At 38.2% G+C, this 21,897-nt stretch overlaps 5 protein-coding genes across 10 annotated transcripts; 3 read left to right on the top strand and 2 right to left on the bottom strand.

Moving 5' to 3' along the window:
• Positions 1 to 1,772: 1,772 nt before the first annotated feature.
• LOC131770425 (adrenocorticotropic hormone receptor-like) lies at positions 1,773 to 5,022 on the bottom strand. 3 transcript variants are annotated; one of them, XM_066162180.1, is made up of 2 exons: positions 4,192 to 4,223; positions 1,773 to 3,251 (listed from the first exon to the last, which is right to left on the bottom strand). In XM_066162180.1, the coding sequence occupies exons 1-2, from the start codon at positions 4,206 to 4,208 to the stop codon at positions 2,207 to 2,209; spliced, it is 1,062 nt and encodes a 353-aa protein (XP_066018277.1). In that variant the 5' UTR covers positions 4,209 to 4,223; the 3' UTR covers positions 1,773 to 2,206. The 3 variants fall into 3 exon arrangements, with proteins under 3 accessions (XP_066018277.1, XP_066018276.1, XP_066018278.1); XM_066162179.1 differs by lacking the exon at positions 4,192 to 4,223 and adding an exon at positions 3,323 to 3,404; XM_066162181.1 differs by lacking the exon at positions 4,192 to 4,223 and adding an exon at positions 4,737 to 5,022 and having other exon boundaries at positions 1,774 to 3,251.
• Positions 3,958 to 11,589, top strand: LOC131770961 (uncharacterized). Of its 4 annotated transcripts, none has more exons than XM_066162175.1 (5): positions 3,958 to 4,301; positions 4,772 to 4,901; positions 7,004 to 7,761; positions 8,208 to 8,299; positions 11,419 to 11,589. In XM_066162175.1, the coding sequence occupies exons 2-5, from the start codon at positions 4,804 to 4,806 to the stop codon at positions 11,587 to 11,589; spliced, it is 1,119 nt and encodes a 372-aa protein (XP_066018272.1). In that variant the 5' UTR covers positions 3,958 to 4,301; positions 4,772 to 4,803. The 4 variants fall into 4 exon arrangements, with proteins under 4 accessions (XP_066018272.1, XP_066018273.1, XP_066018274.1 ...); XM_066162176.1 differs by having other exon boundaries at positions 4,756 to 4,901; XM_066162177.1 differs by lacking the exons at positions 3,958 to 4,301; positions 4,772 to 4,901 and having other exon boundaries at positions 6,831 to 7,746.
• On the bottom strand, positions 7,987 to 10,318 carry LOC131770964 (trace amine-associated receptor 1-like). The gene has a single exon (XM_059086703.2). The coding sequence runs from the start codon at positions 10,080 to 10,082 to the stop codon at positions 9,138 to 9,140; it is 945 nt and encodes a 314-aa protein (XP_058942686.2). The 5' UTR covers positions 10,083 to 10,318; the 3' UTR covers positions 7,987 to 9,137.
• Positions 11,590 to 12,003: 414 nt separating the features above from the next.
• LOC131770962 (uncharacterized) lies at positions 12,004 to 14,276 on the top strand. Its single transcript, XM_066162182.1, has one exon. The coding sequence runs from the start codon at positions 12,009 to 12,011 to the stop codon at positions 13,047 to 13,049; it is 1,041 nt and encodes a 346-aa protein (XP_066018279.1). The 5' UTR covers positions 12,004 to 12,008; the 3' UTR covers positions 13,050 to 14,276.
• Positions 14,277 to 18,029: 3,753 nt separating this feature from the next.
• Positions 18,030 to 20,936, top strand: LOC131770965 (uncharacterized). The gene has a single exon (XM_066162420.1). It carries the CDS (start codon positions 18,126 to 18,128, stop codon positions 19,839 to 19,841), a length of 1,716 nt encoding a protein of 571 aa, XP_066018517.1. The 5' UTR covers positions 18,030 to 18,125; the 3' UTR covers positions 19,842 to 20,936.
• Positions 20,937 to 21,897: the final 961 nt, after the last annotated feature.

The raw sequence follows: 21,897 nt of genomic DNA, 5'->3' as shown, positions 1-21,897 counted from the left end.
ACCCTTTAACTCTCAAGATCTGAATGTAATTCTCCCCTCTGGCTGCTACAAATTTCCTTGTAAATTGGTCAACAGAATTTGATGTCTGATCAAGATAACGACTTTAACCAGATACGTTTATGTATTCTCATTACCTGTTTGCTGGATAATGTATTGATATTATGGGGAGAAGTTACATGTGAAGCTCTTCTGAGAGTTAAAGGGATAATGTAAAAATAACAGAATGTGAGGGAATTTAATTCATAAGTATTTTAAAAGGTATATGATATCATTCTCAAGGATTTAAGAACAAATAATTTTGGGGAATTAATAGGGCAAAACTGAAATTATTGATTTTTGAAGTTTTTTTATGTCTTAGAAATGCTAGTGTAAAATACTCCTTTTTCCCTTGTGTTCTTTTCCTGTTTCCTAATGATGCACCTGCCATCCTTAAACCTTTTACATTGGTATTCATATTCTCCACACTGTTCTCTGTATATTTCATATGGTAATGACAAGGAGAATTTGTGTGGCAATCAGAGGCTTCCTAAGTCGTTTCCTTCATTTCATCTTCTTTATTTGTTGAAGTTGATACTGTGAGGAGAAATTAGTTGCTAGTCACTCTTAGGTGTCAAAGGATTAAACATGAGTATTGGCAATTACATAAACTGCAGTCAATAGAATTAACAAACTAGTGTGCAGACAACAGACAAAACCTGTCAGAACACAAAGTTAACACATGTACAGTTAAATACATCTTTCGCTTAAAATTTGTTTCACCCTTAAAATGCCTTCTTACCTAAAACTTCTAGTTAAAATACACTAATTGGTTGTTTCCTTCTCCTGTACCATTTCCTCTCCCTGGATTTAATGCTTGAAGTTTTTGAATGAATCCAACAGTTCAGACAACATTACCAAACTCCAAGCAGGAAAAAATAAGGCAAGGAAATCAAGATTAAGGACATTAAAGAGGAATCGTCTCAATAAAAACCGTGTCTCTCAGGTTGTTAACTCTCCAAGCCTCAAGAGGAACCATCTTTGATTCCTCCTTACAGTGATACTGCTTGCTCATTAATTAAGATCATGAGAATAAAGGCAACGATTGTCAACCTAGGAAGTTTTGATGTTAAATTAATTCTCCTCATCAATACCAAAGGGAATGTAAAGAGAAGAGTATGGAGAGTATAGATACTGATGTTAGGGTGTAAAGGGTCAATGGACTCTAATTAATGGTTGATAATTTATCATCTTGCTTATGATTTCGAGTACGCCATTTCCTCGGTACCGTTATCCTCAACAAGCATAATTTTGTCGCAGAGTATGTGTTTTACGTTGTTTTGAGGCAGCACTCTATAAGCCTCATTCTAACTCTGAGTTTAGATTACAGCAGTTGAACGAAATTGTGTGCGTGCCCCTTTATATTACGAGAAATCTTGGCATTTCCGGAATTTTTTGTTGTTCAATGACATCTGTGTCACAGAATTATTCGCCCTTGTTAAGCGATTATTTCCCGAGTTAGCACCCAACACTTGTGTCCAAATACAGACGGCGAATAAATAGTGGGTTACAAATTAAGCATTGGGTTAAACATTAATCGCATCTTTTTTTTCAACTTGATCATTTCAAATCTATTGACTTGACCTACTCAATTCACTAAAGCGGTTGATAAGTATTGGCCACATTCGGAAATACTGAGGGTCTCGAAAAGTTCCCTTTCTGTCGATCCCTAAAGAAAAGACTCAAAATTTCAATTTCTATACATATTTGTAACCAGTTCAATCAATAATAAAAACACGGGATAAACGTTTACACTGATTTACCAAGATTTCTGTTATGATCACCCCGAACATCAGTTTCGCACTTATTATGGTTTCGTAACGTCTTTCGTTTGCATTTAACATCAAGCCAGTCAAGTTATCATCTTCTGACCCGTGAAGTGTGAGGTAAAAGGTTACCACAATAGCCTAAAACAGTTTCCAATCTTCATCTTTCTCAGAGGTAGAATATCGACACGAACCATATTTACTTGCTCTGGTTTCTGTGATTGTTGCTACAGTTGGGGTTTTAGTACAAATGACACACTAACTACAGCACAAGAACGGATTGCTAGTTTATTGCTGTTACATGTTGGCTTTAATTTATATCAGTCTGCAGTGATTCTTAGTTCTCCGATTTAGTGCAAGTCATAAGTGTCTGGTTATATAATTCTAGATGAAAGAAGTAATGATCAGGCCATGGTTACCATTTCAGTGGCTTCATTTCCAATTTGCTGCCTAGCACGAGTCAACACTAGTTTCAGAGACTTCCTGTAGTATGGCAGTCTCCAAGCGTAAACGAATGCGTCAGAAGCTACCTTAATAAATAACATTTCGTCTGCAATTGTAATGGCAGCGGAGAGATGAAGCGTGTCTTGTGGTGTCTCCAGTTCTGTGTAAAACCAGAAATTAAGTGTAATGATATGAGCAAGTGTGCAAGCTATTAGTATTGCTGATAGAAGCAAAGTTGCCACCGTAAGTTGTCTCAAGCCTTCATCGTCTTCATTTTGGCGAGATTCTTTGGCAAATCGGCGAAGTGACCTCAGAAGTATAGCAGAACCAACGAAAAGCAGGATTGTTATGACTGTGGCATGGAAATGGAGATTTATCTGAAGGAGGCTTCTTCGGGAGACTCCGATGAATTGCAGAAGAGTGAAACCTGTGAAGTACAGCGTCGAGATACCAACAAATACAAGGATCCTGCGCGTTGTAATGGCCGAGCGGTAACGTTGTGGGTGAGTTATGGCAAGGAACTGTGTCCAAATGAGAGCGAGAACGAGCAAGAATGACAAGTTGAGGCCTACGGTGGAAATAGAACTTCCAGTTCTTAGCAGGCTTTCGTATGATCGGCCTGGATACAGTGACCATTTCAAATAACTTGCCAGGCGGTAAGCAACGAAGAGAGGCTCGATAACAAGACCGGTTGTGAAATCAACACAGCCTAAAGCGATGATGAGATACGAAGCTGGTGTACGGAAACATTTGAGAGGATCTTTGTAAATAGTCAGTAATAACAGGAGGTTACTAATGACTGTTATCGGCGACAGAATCACCAGGGAGATCCCTGTGGCGAGCTGGGTGAACAGATAAAACCTTACATCGATCGAAGGAGAATTTGATGTTGTGCTGATATTCATGGCTCTTGATGTCTTCACAGGATCAACACTGAGCGTCTTCCAAGGAAATCTTTTAAGCTGACGCCTGCATAAGCTGCATTTCTTTGGTATGTTGGTCGATCTGTCGAGTTTTAAAACAATTGTGCTCTTTTTAACTCGCAAATTGTAAGCTTACGTAAAGAACTTCTGTACCTGTAATGTGAGCTATTTTTGAATTGCATCGGGAAAAGCAGATGGACCGGAAGACGGCAGAACTTAAAATATGCATCGAAAAAGCGATATGAACCGCAGACAGACAACATAAAGTGTTCGTGACTGCGTGACGTCAATTATTTGAATCTTTCCATACTCTGAGGGCAGAGTTTATTTTACTCTAACACAAAAAGAAAATTAGATATTCTTGAGGTGTTTTATTTTAATCTAATGAATACGATTGCAAATGAATAAATCGCAGTGCAATAGATCAGAAGACGGCAGCATTTAAAATATGCATCGGAAAAGCGAAATGAACCGCAGACACACAAAATTAAGTGTTAATGACTGCGTGACGTCAGTTATATAGATCTTTATTCGATCGTTCTTGAATAAGATTCCGTATTTTTAGGGCAGCGGATACAATTATTTAAAAGATAGGATCGAATTTAACTTTCAAATCATTATAAAGCTTTTTCATCTGTTTTGTTCGTGACTGACCTGTAAGCTAGCTTTATACAGCTATATGTATGTTTGTATGTAAACAACCCAAATTGAGACAGTGTAGTTTATAAATATTTTAAGAGGTCATTTATTTAAGTACTTAAACCACCGCAAGAATATGTCATGTCAAAATCTTTATGTCTAAGAGTAGCATCTCGTCCTAAAGAATAGGGGATGTAAATATTTTGACCGGCCGCGGAGTACGGAACATTAACTTTGAACGATTCCCGGGCGATTGAATGAAGACCTGTATAACTGACGTCACGCAGTCACGAACACCTTAGGTTGTCTGTGTAACGAAGGCCATTTTTATTTGTTATTTGCGTGACGTTCAATACCCTTTTGTTTTGTTTTGTGTGACATACCTTCGAATTGTCGGCATTATGTTTCATTCGGCCACGAGACAGGTGTTAGTCGCAAGCATAACCAGATCGAAGGATTATCTAAATTGTAGAATAATAGAACAGGGGAAGAGGTATGTCATCCTATTTATTCTTGTATTTATAAACCGAAACGCGTCTAATCAAAGGTAGTTTTGTTTCGCTTTAGATATTTGTGTTGTTTTGATTTATCTATGTGCACGCCCCGCGTGTTCGAGTTCAGGACATTTCGATTAGCGTTTATTGTATGGTAATGGGCTATTTTAATTTATTGTATTTCAGTTTTCACGAGCTTTCCAGTGATTAATAAACCAGTTGAGACTGATAGACGCTTGGAGGTTCCGTTAATATAAGACATTTCCCCGACGCGGCGTTGTTCAAGTTTGATTTGATTTATGTCAGCGTCAGCCCCATTACAGTCTGTCTGCGACTCATTTCGCTTTTCCGATGCATATTGTTCGATCCTCTTTTCCTGATGCAAATCAAAACTAACTAACATTATTAATACGGAAAACAGTTTGTATACTTACAATTTGCTAACAAGAGCAGATTTTTCTCAAAACAGGCAAAAGACAGATCGACCTACTTCCCAAGGAAATGTACTCTGTGGCGCCAGCAAAAAACTCCGTGGATGATGCTGTTGATCCTGCGAAGAGAACAAGAGCCATGAATATCAGCACAACATTAAAACATTGGTAAGGGACTGTTGATTATTACTGCCGGATGGGAAGGGGGTTAAATTTACCTGATTCCCCCATAAGGCTTTGTGACACTCCTCACTGGCTGTTAAATGGCAGTGTATTTTCTTTAGTCCCCTTTATACTGTGTTTGCAACCACTGATCCCCTTTCCGTTCCCATTGCAAACATTGTGATCCCCCCAATAATACTCCTCTCCTCCCCCAGGCGATAGAGGGGTGGAGGTTCCTGGTCCCTAGAGGAGTACACTTACTACCGTATTCCCAAAAACCTGGGAATGTCAGCTGGAATAACAAGCACTCTATTACAGTACTGTGACTGTTCCCTTATGAAATGGTAACTGCAGAGTAGGAAAAAAATCCTGCTCATGGAAGCTTACTTGTGGGAGTCTTATGTGTTGTCAGTGGTCAGGCACCATTTAAGGTCTAAGACTAAAGTTACAATGTTATGTATCTGACACAGACAAATCAGGTGCACCCTTTGAAATCCATTCAACCTTTCTCAACTATTGAGCTGAATTCTGAAAAATAAGACAGGAAATCAATTCCAATAGTTGTATTTTGTATCCTACATAAGATTCATTCTTGATCTTCATATACCATCTATGATACAACTGATTGGTAACAATCAGAATCCTCTCTTTCCTCTGTTTCTGCACAAGTTATGAGAATACAGAGTACTACAATAACCTGTTTTAATAACCTAAATTGGCATCCTTTCACAAATCAGTCTTTAATAAAAGGAAACACTCTAGTCTAATAACTTTAACAACCCTTAGTTACAGAGACACACTTCTAGTTTCACATTCAGATAATCAAGACTCAATATTCCAACTTAACCTTGAACAGTGAAGAGGAAGTGATATTTTGATATTGGGAGTGAAAGGGTTAATGCAATCAAAGTGTTTAATTGAATAAGATAATCAAGACTCAATATTCCAATTTAACCTTGAACAGTGAAGAGGAAGCGATTTTTTTATATTGGGAGTGAAAGGGTTAAGGCAATCCAAGAATTTAATTAAATAAGTATTTTAAATGGAATATAAGGTATCCCTCTCCAAGATTTTAATACAAATAATATTAAAGAATAAATAGGGAAAAACTGAAATTATTGCTTTTCGAAGGTTTTCATGTGTTAGAAATGCTAGTGTAAAATACTCCTTTTTCACTTGTATTGTTTTCCTGTTTCCTAATGATGCACTTGCCATCTTTTAACCTTTTACATCTGTACATTGGTCCTATGGTGATGACAAGGAGAATTTGTGTGGCAATCATAAACTTCTTGAATTGGTGATCATTTCCTTAATTTTCATCACCTTTATTTGTTGAAGTTGATACTGTAAGGAGAAATTAGATGCTAATCACTCATTTACCTTACGGTGGTACTGCTGAGTCATTAATTAAGATCATGAGAACAAAGGCAACGATTGTCAACCTAAGAAGTTTTGATTGTTAAATGAATTCTCTTCATCAATACCAAAGGGAATGTTAAGAGAAGAGTATGGAGGATATGGATTCTGATGTTAGGGTGTAAAGGGTCAATAGACTCTAATTAATAGTTGCTAATTTATCATCTTGCTTATGATTTCGAGTACGCCATTTCCTCGGTACTGTTATCCTCAACAAGCATAATTTTGTCGCAGAGTATGTGCTTTACGTTGTTTTAAGGCAGCACTCTATAAGCCTCATTCTAACTCTGAGTTTAGATTACAGCAGTTGAGGTATTGTTTTTGTAAACGGCATTCGAAGCGCTGATTACAGTAGAAGCGATGTCCACAGTAGTACAAGACTTGTTTGACTTGATCTGACTCCGTTCACATTTGATACTAAATGAAAAAGCTATAATTGAGATGTTGATAAATGTTCAAGAACTTGTCTGTTGTGATTTTTGGTCAGCGGTACAATGATAGTCCTCCGCTGTGTATCCTTCTAGAAGGGCAGGTTTTGAATAATATCGCTTTTGCATTGATAGTCAGCATGTCTGGAAAATGCTTGGTTATTGGCGGATCGTTTTTCTTCATTCTGCTGACCCTCGTCTTGGTTTTTTTTCCTTTGTTCAATTTGACCCTGTCAATTTGTGCACTTCATACCTCCCTAATAGCAAAATAACTTTGTCGTCCGCAAGCGTCCCGAAAGAGGTTTGCCGTCTCTCTACGCCACGGCTTGCAAATGGAGATGAATATCGTCCTTCGCTGGAATCGTTTCTGCAAGCATCGAAAACTGATGCGGACCAAGATCCTCGCTTGAGTGGCTTAGCAGTGGTTTCCAAACTGGCCAATGCACGTCAACCTCTAGTTGGTGTAAGCAAGTCAAGAATACATGTCGACAAAATCGCTCTCGTCACGCTTAAGGATGATACAGCGACATTTTCGTGTGGAGATCTAGCACTTGATGCACAGAACGCTGGATACTCTGTGGTGACATATTTTGGCGACGGATATTGTGGACCAGATAGAAATGTAACAAAACCTCACACGCAAGAGGAGGTATTGATTCCTATTGTATTCGTTCAGATTTGTGTCAAGTACACCACTTCACACTCTTTCCAAGTTATTAATGACTCTGATTTTCTTAAAGCCGCAGACAAAGCAGTTGAAAATATCATAGAAACTGAACAAGGGTCTGATGAGCTCTGTCAGATGGCAGAATACCTAAAGAGACTTTACTACTGGTTTCTATTGGGTCCAATTATCACGCTGGAATGGCTCAGACGAAAGAAGAAACTCTGTTGTGTGACGATATCACAACAAGTCCATGACGAATCTGCAGCTGGCAACGAGGAAAATGCGCGGTTAGGGACAAGAGTTGAGGAGGGTCAGGAACAGAGCATACAAGACATCACCGGTGAGGAAATTGAAAGTGAGTCACAACCTCTTATCATAACAATAGACACAGACACTGATGTAACATTTGACCAATGGGCAGAATTATGGTTTGTGTGGCAAGAAGATTTGGAAGAAGCATCCGCTACCTCGTAGTTGGTCTTGGTTACGTACTTCTCACCCTGGCAGAGCTCCCTGTATGTATATCAAGTGGGGGATGGTCTTTTTTCCGCTTTGATGAACAAGAAAGTGTCACGCTAGATAATGTTTGTAACGTACTTGTACCCAACAAGGCTAACGCTTTATTATATTCAGGACGTCGGATTTCATATATTCTCGCCGTCTGGTGGCCATTGTTTCAAATCTTTTGTTTTTTCAAGTACAGTAGGTTTAGTTGTGTGAGCACTTGGACCGTTTTGACAAACGGTTCAAAGTTGATTCGAAGTGACTGGTTTTCATCCAACATATATTTGCTCGTTTTAGGCCCAATCATACCATTCTGTTCCATCAGCGCCTACCCTCAGCAGTTTTTCTATTTTATGGCTCATCTTCAACAAACACAAAGTTGTCACAAGGTATGTGTTCTACATCAGTGTGTGTATGATCTGTGCCTATGTTGAAAGTGACGTAGAATCTGTGTTTTATTTCACCCTCAATCATCAAGGCTCCCTGAACAACTTAAAACTCACTGCTCTTCGCACTGCAGCACTTGGCCTCACTTTGACCCTGAGTTTCAGTTCTTCAATGCACATAATCCGCAAACTTATGAAGCCACAGGAGTCCTTGTTTGAGGGACTGGTAGAGAAATGAATTGTCACGTTTACCATCTTAAACGTGCGTCACAAAAAGGTGCAACAATTACGAGATTTGACAGTAAGGTTGTCAAAAGTTTGGGTCTAATTTTTTTTCAGAAAATGAAATGTTTGGAAAGGCCTGCCATCGGGTAATGCAGCCTTCTTCTTACAGACTTTTGTTTAGAGAAAGTGTAAAATAATCTCATTGTTTCTTTACTGCCGATTGTACATTGGATCTTGATATGAAATGATCAGAACAGGAAAAAACAGAATGAAAAAGGTTGGGTCGAAAAGTTTTTAGTTCGAGTAAAAGTCGATAAAAGTCGTGTGCGGTAAAAGGTTACCACAATAGCCTAAAACAGTTTCCAATCCTCATCTTTCTCAGAGGTAGAATATCGACATGAACCGTATTTACTTGCTCTGGTTTCTGTAATTGTTTCTACAGTTGGGGCTTTAGTACAACTGACACATTAACTAGAGCAAAAGAACGGATTGCTAGTTTCTCGCTGTTACAGGCTAGCTTTAATTTATATCAGTCTGCAATGATTCTTAGTTCTCCGATTTAGTGCAAGCCATAATAAGTGTCTGGTAATATAACTATGGCTAAAATAAGTAATGATCAGGCCATGGTTACCATTTCAGTGGCTTCATTTCCAGTTTGCTGCCTAGCACGAGTCAACACTAGTTTCAGAGACTTCCTGTAGTATGGCAGTCTCCAAGCGTAAACGAATGCGTCAGAAGCTACCTTAATAAATAACATTTCGTCTGCAATTGTAATGGTAGCGGAGAGATGAAGCGTGTCTTGTGGCGTCTCCAGTTCTGTGTAAAACCAGATATTAAGTGTTATGATATGAGCAAGTGTGCAAGCTATTAGTATTGCTGATAAAAGCAAAGTTGCCACCGTAAGTTGTCTCAAGCCTTCATCGTCTTCATTTTGGCGAGATTCTTTGGCAAATCGGCGAAGTGACCTCAGAAGTATAGCAGAACCGACGAAAAGCAAGACTGTTATGACTGTGGCATGGAAATGGAGATCTATCTGAAGGAGGCTTCTTCGGGGGACTCCGATGAATTGCAGAAGAGTGAAACCTGTGAAGTACAGCATCGAGACACCAACAAATACGAGGATCCTGCGCGTTGTAATGGCCGAGCGGTAACGTTGTGGGTGAGTTATGGCAAGGAACTGTGACCAAATGAGAGCGAGAACGAGCAAGAATGACAAGTTGAGGCCTACGGTGGAAATAGAACTTCCAGTTCTTAGCAGTCTTTCATATAATCGGCCTGGATACAGTGACCATTTCAAATAACATGCTAGGCGGTAAGTAACGAAGAGAGGCTCGATAACAAGACCGGTTGTGAAATCAACACAGGCTAAAGCGATGATGAGATACGAAGCTGGTGTGCGGAAGCATTTGAGAGGATTTTTGTAAATAGTCAGTAATAACAGGAGGTTACTAATGACTGTTATCGGCGACAGAATCACCAGGGAGATCCCTGTGGCGAGCTGGGTGTATAGATAAAACCTTCCGTCGACGAAAGAAGAATTTGATGTTGCGCTGATATTCATGACTCTTGTCGTCTTCGCAGGATCAACAGCTTCATCCAAGGAATTCTTTTAAGCTGGCGCCTGCATGGGGCGCATTCCTTTGGGATGTTGATCGATCTGTCTCAGCCGAGTTTTCAAACAATTGTGCTCTTTTAAACTCGCTAATTGTAAGCATACGTAAAGTCCTTCCGTACTGGTAATATGAGCTAGTTTTGAATTACATCAGGAAAAGCGAATGGACTGGAAGACGGCGGCATTTGAAGTATGCATTGGAAAGACGAAATGAACCGCAGACAGACAACCTTAAGTGTTCGTGGGTGCGTGATGTCAGTTATTTAGATCTTTGTACAATTTTTCTTGAATAAGATTCTATACTCTGAGGGCAGCCATACTATTTTCATTCTAATTTACTTTAACACACAAAAGTATTACCGAGCAACTCTAAAATATTATTAATTACTTATTCTTGCGGTGTGTTAATTTTATTTTTATGACCTCCATTGCAGTGAACAAATTGTAAAGCATATTAATGAGCATTCACTTCGTTATTCGCTTAATGATACATATATTTCAATGCCTTGTATAAGTGACATTTTCCTTTTCCTTCTGATTCATCAACATCTCCAATCAAGCAAGTCTATTGCTACTGCCCGTTATTCGATACAGAGCTGGCTTCACGCTAAATGGAAGAGAAAATGTTTACGACTTTCACATGCTGCCTCAGATCAAACAGGCATTGAAAGACGATATTTAATGTGTCTGAATTAGATAAGCGTATTTATTCATGAGCTATTCATGAACTTCAACAACCGTAAATTATATTTTTGTCAGACGTGTAAATCAAGTGAGGCTAGGTATGCTACGGTAATTTGGTTTAGTTTTCCGAGCTCTCGCCCATCTACGGCCTCGTCAGGGAATCTATGCTTCTATTTTTGGTTTTTTATTGTCCTATTTTCCTATTGTCCTTTGGGTGAAATTAAAAAAGGCGATCCCAAACGAAAGGTTTATACTCATAGCATCGAAAGTAAACCATAAAAAATAATTCGATTTCGACACGGCCTTAAAATTGCGATCGTGTCTAACCTTTTGAAAGTAAATCAACTTCTCAGATACAGGTTTATCAACTGAATCCACTTTGCAGATACGTAACTCGTTCACGGTCCAGTGCTCAGGACGAAATACGCCATCCAATTCAAACACATTGAATATTCGTCTTTCAAAGTCCCTTTGATCTGGATCAGCAGTGAAAGTCGCAACTACTTTCGAGTGTGAAAGCTAACTGTGTTTTGATATTCTTCGGGCATTTTGAGATGTCGAACATGTGGATAGTGATTGGAAGCTCTGTTTTTTTTTGCAGTTTTCCGGTTTAGTGTTTGGGTTGTCATTACCAAGCCTAATTCAGTTCTTGAGCTTGAGGAGAACGGGTCATCTGATAGCAGTTTATCGTTCTCTAAACACCCGAACATGGTTTGCACTTTACAAGGATTTGACTCATTTAAAGCCGCTCCGTCATTGGAGTCTTTTGTGAAGGCTTTATCAACGGAAGGGGACCGAGATCTCACTTTCAGTGGCTTGGCAATAGTTTCAAAACTGGCCAATGCTTGTCAATCACTAGTTGATGTGGGGAAGGCTCGGAGTTCAAGTCAACAAAATTGTGCTTATCGCGATAAAGGAGGATTTTGCCACAACATGTTCGTTGTGCGAGCTAATAGTAAAAGCGCAGCACACTGGATACTCTATGATGATATTTTCTTCCAATCCATGGCTGCTCGAGAGAAATTGTAGCGTAAAAACGGCGGATAAGCTACTAATTCCTGTTGTCTATGGCGACCATTGTCATAATTCAACACGCTTTAACGAAAAGATTCAAATGTATTCTATATTTCAGCTGCAGACCATAAAGATGTTCATGTGAGAGTTTCAGAAGTCTCACATGATCTCAAAACGATGGCAAAGTATTTGGAGAAACTTTACTTTTGGTTTCTCTTGGGTCCAATTATCACATTGGAATGGCTCCGACGAAAAAGAAAGCTCTGTTGGGCGACAACGGCGCTAGTTGATGAGGAGTCTGGTAACGAAGAAATAGTTGAGGAGAGTCGAAGACATTATCTCCAACTCGGGACAAATGCGTATATTGAAGGTGAATTGCGACCCCTAAACTGCGCTACGAGTAACACTCGAACTGATTGTGAATTGACAATAGGTGACAACATGCGTAGTTTAAGAATTACAGTGCAAAGTTTAAAGAGGGTCTTTCGAAGAATTATTTGCCACCTACCAGTTGGTCTTGGTTATGTGGTTCTCACTCTGGTAGCGCTCACTGTGGGTATATCAAGTGGGGGATTATCTTTTTTTCGATTTGATGAGAATGAAGAAAAGCGCCAAAATAATTTCTGGGATCATATTCTTCTGCCAGAAAAGTCAGCGGCTCTGATATCGTACTTTGTCACTGTATATTGGCTAGTCGTTCAAATCTTTAGTTTTCTCATGTACAGTAGGTTTGCTTGCAAGAGAACCTGGACTGTTTCAACGAACCTTTCAAAGGTTATCAGAAGTGATTGGTTTTCATCCAACATGTATTTGCTTGTTCTTTGCGTGATCATACCGTATTGTACGTATGGGTCCAAAAAACAAATATGGAATAATTCACACGTTGATTGGCAGTTTTTCTACTTTACAGTGTGCAATGTTATGTGCACGGTTTCTAATTTTCTTTTTATAATCATCCTCAACAAACACAAAGTTGTCACAAGGTATGTGTTTTACATCAGTGTGTGTATGATCTGTGCTTATGTTGAAAGTGACGTAGTAGCTGTGTTTTATTTCACCTTCAATCATCAAGGCTCCCTGAACAACTTAAAACTCACTGCTCTTCGCACTGCAGCACTTGGCCTCACTTTGACCCTGAGTTTCAGTTCTTCAATGCACATAATCCGCAAACTTATGAAGCCACAGGAGTCTGTATTCGAGGGACTGTCAGAGAAGTGAGTCACGGTTTTTCATTGGGATTAGGTAAGCAGAATCTCTTGCCATCCTTCAGTACCAGTTTTCAAATAATCTACGTGACAAAGTTTAACGTGAGCTAGACCAAAAATTCCATTGTTCTTTCCAGAAAATAGAACTTTTCCGAAACTGAGTCGTGTTATTGAGCAGTGTTATGCCACTTTTGTACAGCCTCGTCAAGAAAAGAGCATCGAAATTCTTTGAGTAGCTGTTAACAGCTGTAATTTAGAACAGTGCCGTTACCAACCAAATAATTGGTATAGGTAATTTTGGTGAAATATACAAAGGATTTGTAAACTTGGTAATACGTGGTGGCGCTATTTAGAATCTTCAACATTTCACTGAAATGTGTAAATGATAATCGAGAAAATTACTCATATATTAACTTATCCAGCAGTAGTATATTTCTTCTATGTTAGCTTTTGACGGAAATTTTAAACAACGTACCGAAATATCACATTTTTGTAAGGATTGATATCATCAAATGATTTTATCACAACATGGAAAACCAGTAAGTCCAGATGGAATCCTTTAGTTCAAACGTTTTCCTGAAATAGAAGACAAATGCCTCAGAAAATCTCACAAAGCTGGTTTGGAACCTTGTTCTTCATCGATAATCAAACAATTGACTCAGTAATTTTTTTTCCTATTAAGTCGAAAACATTATAGGAATATTGTGTTAGAATCGTTAGAAATGGTGCTTGGGACAAACTGTGTCTTATAAATTTTTTGTTCTTTATTTGCATCATGATATTTTAAATTGTGTGAGTGTCTTATGTGAGAGCAATGCTTACCAACTAAATAATTGGTAGAAGTTATTTTGGTAGAATGTACGATGGATATGTAATCTTGGTATTATATGGTATCCCTCTTTAGAATTTTCATCATTTCACTGTGAATAAGAAAACCGTGAAAATTACCCATTTATAAAGTTATAGAGGTAGCTTTCATAGAAAATGCTGATAGACCAGTCGCAATGTGACAGGAATATTCTATATCAGAACCTATTATTTTTTCTCAGTTTGACTTTGAATTGTTAGCCTTTGACTATAAATCTTAATAATTTAGCAACATGTCATTTATTTTTATGACTGATGTCAAGTAATGATTATATTACAATTGATTGCTTACTGATTAGCCTCTTTTGGTAAAAGAAAATGTATCTTTGTTAATTTCGACGGAATTAAAAGTTATGTGTTTTTTGTCATTGTACCCCATGAAACTGTTGATGGCTCCACTGTCTGTTCTGATACAATTTATTGCACTCCCACCCTTACTGAGCTTTGTTTGTCTTCAGTTTACGTGAAACATAAAGTGCCAACATATTTACTATTTCAAGTTTCCAGACTTTGATATAATGGCACTTAATAAATTTACACGAACTATTTTCTGTTGATATAATACCCCAAGAGTAGGCATAATTGCAGCTTTGAGGACATGTGACTAACAACCGAATAAAACCTTTTTATTAAAACTGACGTGTGAGTTAAAAAGGTTAAAAACAAGTTTTGACTGAGAGAAGGTGAAAAAAGGAATCGAAAGAGAGAATTCGGGAGAACTATTTCAAAATGCCATCTGATAACAAACATCTCCTGAACATCACGCTGATATCTCCCAGTTGAGCCGTCGTGTAGATCATAATGAAACATCGATCGGAAAATCCGATTTGACAATGCCGAACCGAGAATCGTACTTAACCTCTGTTTTCATCTATACATCAAAAAAAAGCCTTTGAATACTCAAAAGATACTTTACAATTACAATTTCAGCTTCAATTTTTAGATTCTACTTAATCAGAGTCAGATGATTGAAATAAAGTGTCACGCATTCTGTTTAACACATACAAGAAAACCAGGAGCGGCTTCTTACATATGTCGGGAAAAAGCTTTGTGACAATTAGCTGCTTCTGCTTCTCCACGTTAACCACCTTTCCAAAAAAATTCGGTTGGAAAACCAACGGTTTCTAGTCGTAATAAAGGGGGTAAGTCTCTTAAGAAACCGTGGTGCTGCGTCTGTGGAAGGGTATTTATGTTTATCTTATTTAGAGTTGTTGCCTTTCGTCAGAGCGATTGAATCGCTCTGGCGAGCTCGAAACTTCAGCTCTTTTAAAGGTGTTCGTGAGTGCGTGACGTCAGTTATACAGATATTTATTCAATCGTTCTTGAATAAGATTCCGTATTCTAAGGGCAACCAGACTATTTTGATTTATTTAACTCTTAGGTACAAAGATATTGCCAAGCAACTTTAAGCAGTTACTGCTGCGTCAGTCAACTTATCATGAGAATTCAGCGCAAAGTAATGTACTGCCACTACGTTACTATCAACATAAACACAAATCATACAAGCAATAATGAAGAACACAAAACTTGTGTCATCTTGGTACTTGTTAAGAAGGATGATGATACAAAGACAATTACAGACTGTACTAATTGTGTTGTAAATAGAAAAATAGTTAAATTGACCTTTAAAAAGACAATTCTCTTCGTTAACCGTGGAGTTATATGGTTCCACAAAGCACAAAGTAGATCATTTTCAATGCAAACCAGTCACTTTAATTTGGATCAGCTTTGGAAAGTTTGCATGACCCCTCCAGGTAGCCTCACAGGCAAGCCGACTGTACATAAGGAAACACAATGCTTGAAGAGGCGACCGCGATAGACACTCAAAAAATGCTTTTCCTTTCGGGTCAGATCTGAGGTCATCCCAGAATTTCTTCTCCTTCATGAAATCGAAAGTGGGAGAATCCTGCGCTGGATATTCACACGGGAATTGTTACTGCTACGAGGATCACGCAATTAAAGTAGAGAGCCACTTCTGCTACGCTGAAGTTCACCAATGAGCTCGCTAATCGGCTTGCAGCAGCCAGTAAACTACTGCTTACAGTTGCTATATCACCTCTCTTCAACTTTCTGATAAAAAGTCACGTAACAGTCAAGTTCGTTCGTCTGTGTCAAAAAAGCGTGATTTTCGGGCCCAGATAAAACCGACTCTTCAAGGCAATTATCCGAATACAATATAGTGTAAATGAGATTCGGTTTTTCTGATAACCAACGATAAACTGCATATTTCGATCAATTTGTGCTGTTTGACACCTTATGTTTCCCTTGCTCAAGACGACTGTTTTTGGCTAATTTATAATCGCATGAGCCTGATTATATTACAATGTATCCCGCTGGGGATACAATTTGGACAGGATGTCAAAGTTGAATCACGAAGAGAATACATTTATTGAATGCGATCAACGTCTAAGTTTTTCAAATGATTAGAATGTGACTGGGACCGGTGGTGTAATTATACGTGTAATTTTTTTAAACTCTCCCTCCTTGAACTTTTCGGCGCGATTCCAGACAGTATTAAGGTAAATTTTTTTTTTTTCTCCACTAGCTCTGGAAAAACACAGTGGAACGGTCTGTGGTCGAAAAATAACTCGTTTCTTTTTATCGAAAGAAATGAAAAAAAAAAAAAAATTGGTGGAGCTGAAGGACTCCGAAATTACGGTAGGTCAAAGGTACATCTGCAGTGTTTACAAGAAATAAATATGCTCTGCTATGAACGCTCATCGTTTTCTTGTCTACCATGTTCGTCCTCTGGATGTATAACAAAGCACTTAATGCCGGCTTGAACTCTCGAGAAACAGTTAGTTTTGTTTTCCCTCGGGTCTCAATGTTTACCTCGACTTCGTCTCGGGGATATTGAGACCCCTGGCAAAAGAAAACTAACTGTTTCCCTCAGAAGCAGACGTTAAGAGAATAACAATCGATTAATTATGGCTGATTGCTTCTGGAGACTCATCGTTATAAGTATCGGAACGTTTGAAAAAGGCCTCTCTAAGTTTCTAGTTTTAATCACTAAAAGCTGGAACTAAAACAGGAGTTAATTAGAACTTAGAGAGATTAGAGACTGTTTGCTAGAAATGGCAGCTAATTAAATCGTCTTATTTGTACAATGTATGCAAATAACAGATGTCTTCTCCTGGTGCCAACATTTTTCTAGACTTCATTTTCCTTACAAGGTGACACTGTAACAATCGTAAACTAGAATTTTTGTCTTTGATGGTATCGTTGGTTTTGCGTCTTTGGGTGGAAACACCTTCAAGAAAAGCAGTCGCAGTAGAGTGATAGTAGATAGTGATATTAACGAAGGTCAGATAAACCATTCAAAATATGTTTCGGTTTGAACACGACCTAGTGCTTGTAGTTCTGGCTAACCTAATTTGCTGTTGATGTCTTCAGAAAAGTAATTAGTGAAGCTGCCCTAAGGCTGTGGGGCTTATATACTAGCTAAGTGTCTTCTAAACCGCAGACCACGACCTGGATGTCTGAGAATGATAATTTTTCTTCAGGTGACGTGTTAGCATAATCATCTCGTAAACGAGTCTGATGCCATCATCTCGGAGACTGACAAAGAATAATCCTGAAAGTAAAACAACAAAGCAAACAAAGCTTCCAATCACTATCCACTTTTTCGACATCTTTAAACGCCTCAAGAATGTTAGCACACAATTGGCTCCACGCTCAATGGAAGGGAAAATGTTTTTGACTTTCACATTCTGCCCCGGATCAAACAGGCTTTGAAAGGCGGTATTAAACGTGTCTGAATTAGATGACCTATTTATTCATGAGCTATTCATGAACTTCAACAACTGTAAATGTTACTCTTTGTCTTTGATGCTATTTTTGATTTGTTATTGTCCTATTGTCCTTTGGATGAAAGGCAGTCCCAAAGGAAAGGTTCATTTATACTCACAGTATCGAAAGTAAACCATGAAAAATAATTCAATTTCAACACGGCCTCAAAGTTGCGGTCATGTCTAACCTCTTGAAAGTAAATCAACTTCTCAGATACATTTCATTAGGGCGCGGGGTTATTGAATCCATTTTGCAGATCCGTGACTCATTCACGGTCCAGTACTCATGACGAAATATGCCATCCAACTAAGACAGATTGAATACTCGTCTTTCAAAGTCCCTTTGATCTGGGTCAGCAGTCATAGTGAAAGTCACAACTACTTTCGAGCGTAAAAGCTGGCCGTTGTTTTTTATATTCTTCAGGAGTTTTAAGATGTCGAATAAGTTGATAGTAATTGGAAGCTCTGTTTGCTTCGTAGTTTTCCTGTTTAGTGTATGGTTTGTCCTTACCTATCCTGATACAATCCTTATGCTTAACAGCAAGAGGTCATCTGGAGAGAGAGGAAGTTTATCGTTCTCAAACTATCCGCACATGGTTTGCGCTTTATCACAATTGCGCTCACTTGAAGCCGCCCCCTCACTGGAATCTTTTATGAAGGCTTCAACAACGGAAGGGAACCGAGATCTCACTTTCAGTGGCATGGCAATAGTTTCAAAACTGGCCAATGCTTGTCAACCATTAGTTGATGTAGGAAGGGCAAGAGTTCAAGTCAACAAAATTGCGCTCATCGCGATAAAGAAGGATTTTGCCAAAACATGTTCGTTGGGCGAGCTGGCAGTAAGAGCGCAGCACGCTGGATACTCTATGGTGATATTTTCTTCCTTACCATGGCTGTTCGGGAGAAATTGTAGCGCAAAAACGGCGGATAAGCTACTAATTCCTGTTGTTTATGGATCTCATTGTCAAAATTCGTCGTGCGATGTACTTTCCTATGAAACTGAAATCCTGTATTCTGTATTTTCAGCTGCAGACCTAAAAGAAGTTCATGTGAGATTTTCAGATGTCTCAAATGATCTCGATGCGATGGCGAAGTATTTGGAAAAACTTTACTTTTGGTTTCTCTTGGGTCCAATTATCACATTGGAATGGCTCCGACGAAAAAGAAAGCTCTGTTGGGCGACAACGGAGTCTGGTAACGAAGAAGTAGTTGAGGAGAGTCGAGGAGATTGTATCCAATTCGGAACAAGTGCGGATAATAAAGGTGAATTACAACCTCTAATCGGCGTTACGAGTAACACTCGAACTGATTATGATTTGACAATAAGTAATAACATGCGTATTTTAAGAATTATAGTGCGTATAGCGAAGGTCTTTCGAAGAATTATTCGCTACCTCCCAGTTGGTGTTGTTTACGTGCTTCTCACTCTAGCAGCGCTCCCTGTAGGTATATCAAGTGGAGGATTATCTTTTTTTCGATTTGATGAAAACGAAGAAAATCGACCAACGAATTTCTGGGACGTTGCTCTGCCGGAACAGTCTACACCCTTTGATGATGATGGAATTCTTAAAATAAAATATGTACCAGGGGCTACGATATCGTACTTTGTCACTGTATTTTGGCCAGTCGTTCAAATCTTTAGTTTTTTCATGTACAGTAGGTTTGCTTGTAAGAGAACCTGGACCGTTTCAACGAACTTTTCAAAGGTTATCAGAAGTGATTGGTTTTCATCTAACATGTATTTGCTCGTTCTTTGCGTGATCATACCGTATTGTTCGTTTAGGTCCAAAAAACAAATACGTAATTATTCAAGCGACGATTGGCAGTTTTTCTACTTTACAGTGTGCAATGTTTTGTGCACAGTTTCCAATTTTCTTTTTGTCGTCATTCTCAACAAACACAAAGTTGTCACAAGGTATGTGTTCTACATCAGTGTGTGTATGATCTGTGCTTATGTTGAAAGTGACATAGTAGCAGTGTTTTACTTCATTCTCAATTCTCAAGGCTCCCTAAACAACTTAAATTTCACCGTTCTTCGCACTGGAGCACTTGGCCTCACTTTGACTCTGAGTTTCAGTTCTTCAATGCACATAATCCGCAAAATTATGAGGCCAAAGGAGTCTGTATTTGAGGGACTGTCTGAGAAGTGAGTCACGGTTTTTTATTGAATTGGGTAAGCAGAATCTCTTGCCATCCTTCTTCAGTATCAGTTCTCAAATAATCTACGTGACAAAGTTTAACGTGAGCTAGACCAAAAATTCCATAGCTAGTTAATTGGTCTTTCCAGAAAAAAGAACTTTTCCGAAACTGAATCGTGTTACAGAGCAGTGTTATGCCACTTTTGTACAGCCTCGTCAAGAAAAGAGCATTGAAATTCTTTGAGTAGCTGTTAACAGCTGTAATTTAGAACAATATCGTTACCAACCAAATAATTAGTATAGGCAATTTTGGTGAAAATATACAAAGGATTTGTAAACTTGGTAATACGTGGTAGCGCTGTTTAGAATATTCAACATTTCACTGAAATGTTTAAATGATAATTGAGAAAATTACTCACATATTAACTAATCTAGTATTAGTTTATTTCTTATATGTTAGCTTTTGACAGTAACCTTAAACAATATACCGAAATATCACATTTTTTGTAAAGATTGATGTCATCAAATGATTATCTCACAACATGGAAAACCAATAAGTCCAGATAGGGTCCTTTAGTTCAAACGTTTTCCTGAAATAGAAGACATATGCCTCAGGATATCTTTAAAAGCTGGTTTGGAACCTTGTTCTTCATCAATAATCAAACATTTTGACTCGGTAATTTTTTCCTATTAAGTAGAAAACATTATAGGAATATTGTGTGTTGGAATCGTTAGAAATGGTGTTTAGGACAAAAGTGTGTCTCGTTTTTTTTCTTTGCTTGCATCATGATATTTTAAATATGTGAGTGTTTTATATGATAGCAATGCTTACCAGCTAAATAATTGGTAGAAGTAATTTTGGTAGAATGTACGTTAGATATGTAAACTTGGTATTATATGGTATCCCTGTTTAGATTTTTCATCATTTCACTGTGAATATGAAAACCGTAAAAATTACACATTTATAAAGTTATAGAAGTAGCTTTCATAGAAAATGCTGATAGACCAGTCGCAATGTGACAGGAATATTCTATTTCAGAACCTATTATTTTATGTATCTTTGCTTATTTCGACGTAATTAAAAGTTATGTGTTTTTTGTCATTGTACCCCACGAATCTGTTGATGGATCCACTGTCTGTTCTGATACAATTTATTGTACTCCCACCCTTACTGAGCTTTGTTTGTCTTCAGTTGACGTGAAACATAAAGTGCCAACTTATTTTCTATTTCAAGTTTCCAGTCTCTGATATAATGGCACTTAATTAGTTTACACGAACTATTTTCTGTTGATATAATACCCCAAGAGTAGGCATAATTGCAGCTTTGAGGACATGTGACTAACAACCTAATAAAAACTTCTGACCAAAACTGACATGTGAGTTAAAAACGTTGAAAAAATGTTTTGACTGAGAGAGGGTTGAACAAGGAATTCGAAAAAGAGAATTCGGGAGAACAACCTCAAAATGCTATCTGATAACAAGTATATACCTCCTGAACATCACGCTAATATCTCCCAGTTAAGCCGTCTTGTAGATCATAATGAAATATCGTAAAATTCAATTTTACAATGCAAAAATTGTCCACATTCAGTTTTTAATTCATTGCATCTCATCGCTAAAAACATACTCTTAGCGTAAATTATTGATTTTCAGAGTCGCAAAAATAAATTTATAATCAAATTTCAAGAACTACGCGAGAAATCAACCACAAAAAGGCAACCTGAGGCGTAAAACTTCGCCTTTCAAGACAACATGTTCGATGGCGATCATTTATAAGCGACTAAATACAGGAATGGCTCCGACCTGTGATTGGATGATAAAATAATAAAAGTTGATAAATTATATTTTAACTCCTTGCTCGTGAGTATTGTTGACCGCGTGTATCAAAGCGGAACAATGAAATATCAATGCGAGTGAAAACACCGATGTGTCAAACAAGAAATGGTTACTTACCTAGCGAAGGGAAGGCAGCCTTTCTTGTTCAGCGAAGTCGTTCAGCGATATTCCGGCGATGAAAAAGTCATCTGCTGACTAGCTCTGCTGACTAAACTCATTTAGTCAGTTCAGG

This window comes from Pocillopora verrucosa, chromosome 2 (assembly GCF_036669915.1).
Source record: "Pocillopora verrucosa isolate sample1 chromosome 2, ASM3666991v2, whole genome shotgun sequence".
Classification (NCBI taxonomy): Eukaryota; Metazoa; Cnidaria; class Anthozoa; order Scleractinia; family Pocilloporidae; genus Pocillopora; species Pocillopora verrucosa.
This window is presented reverse-complemented; position numbering and strand designations above follow the sequence as displayed.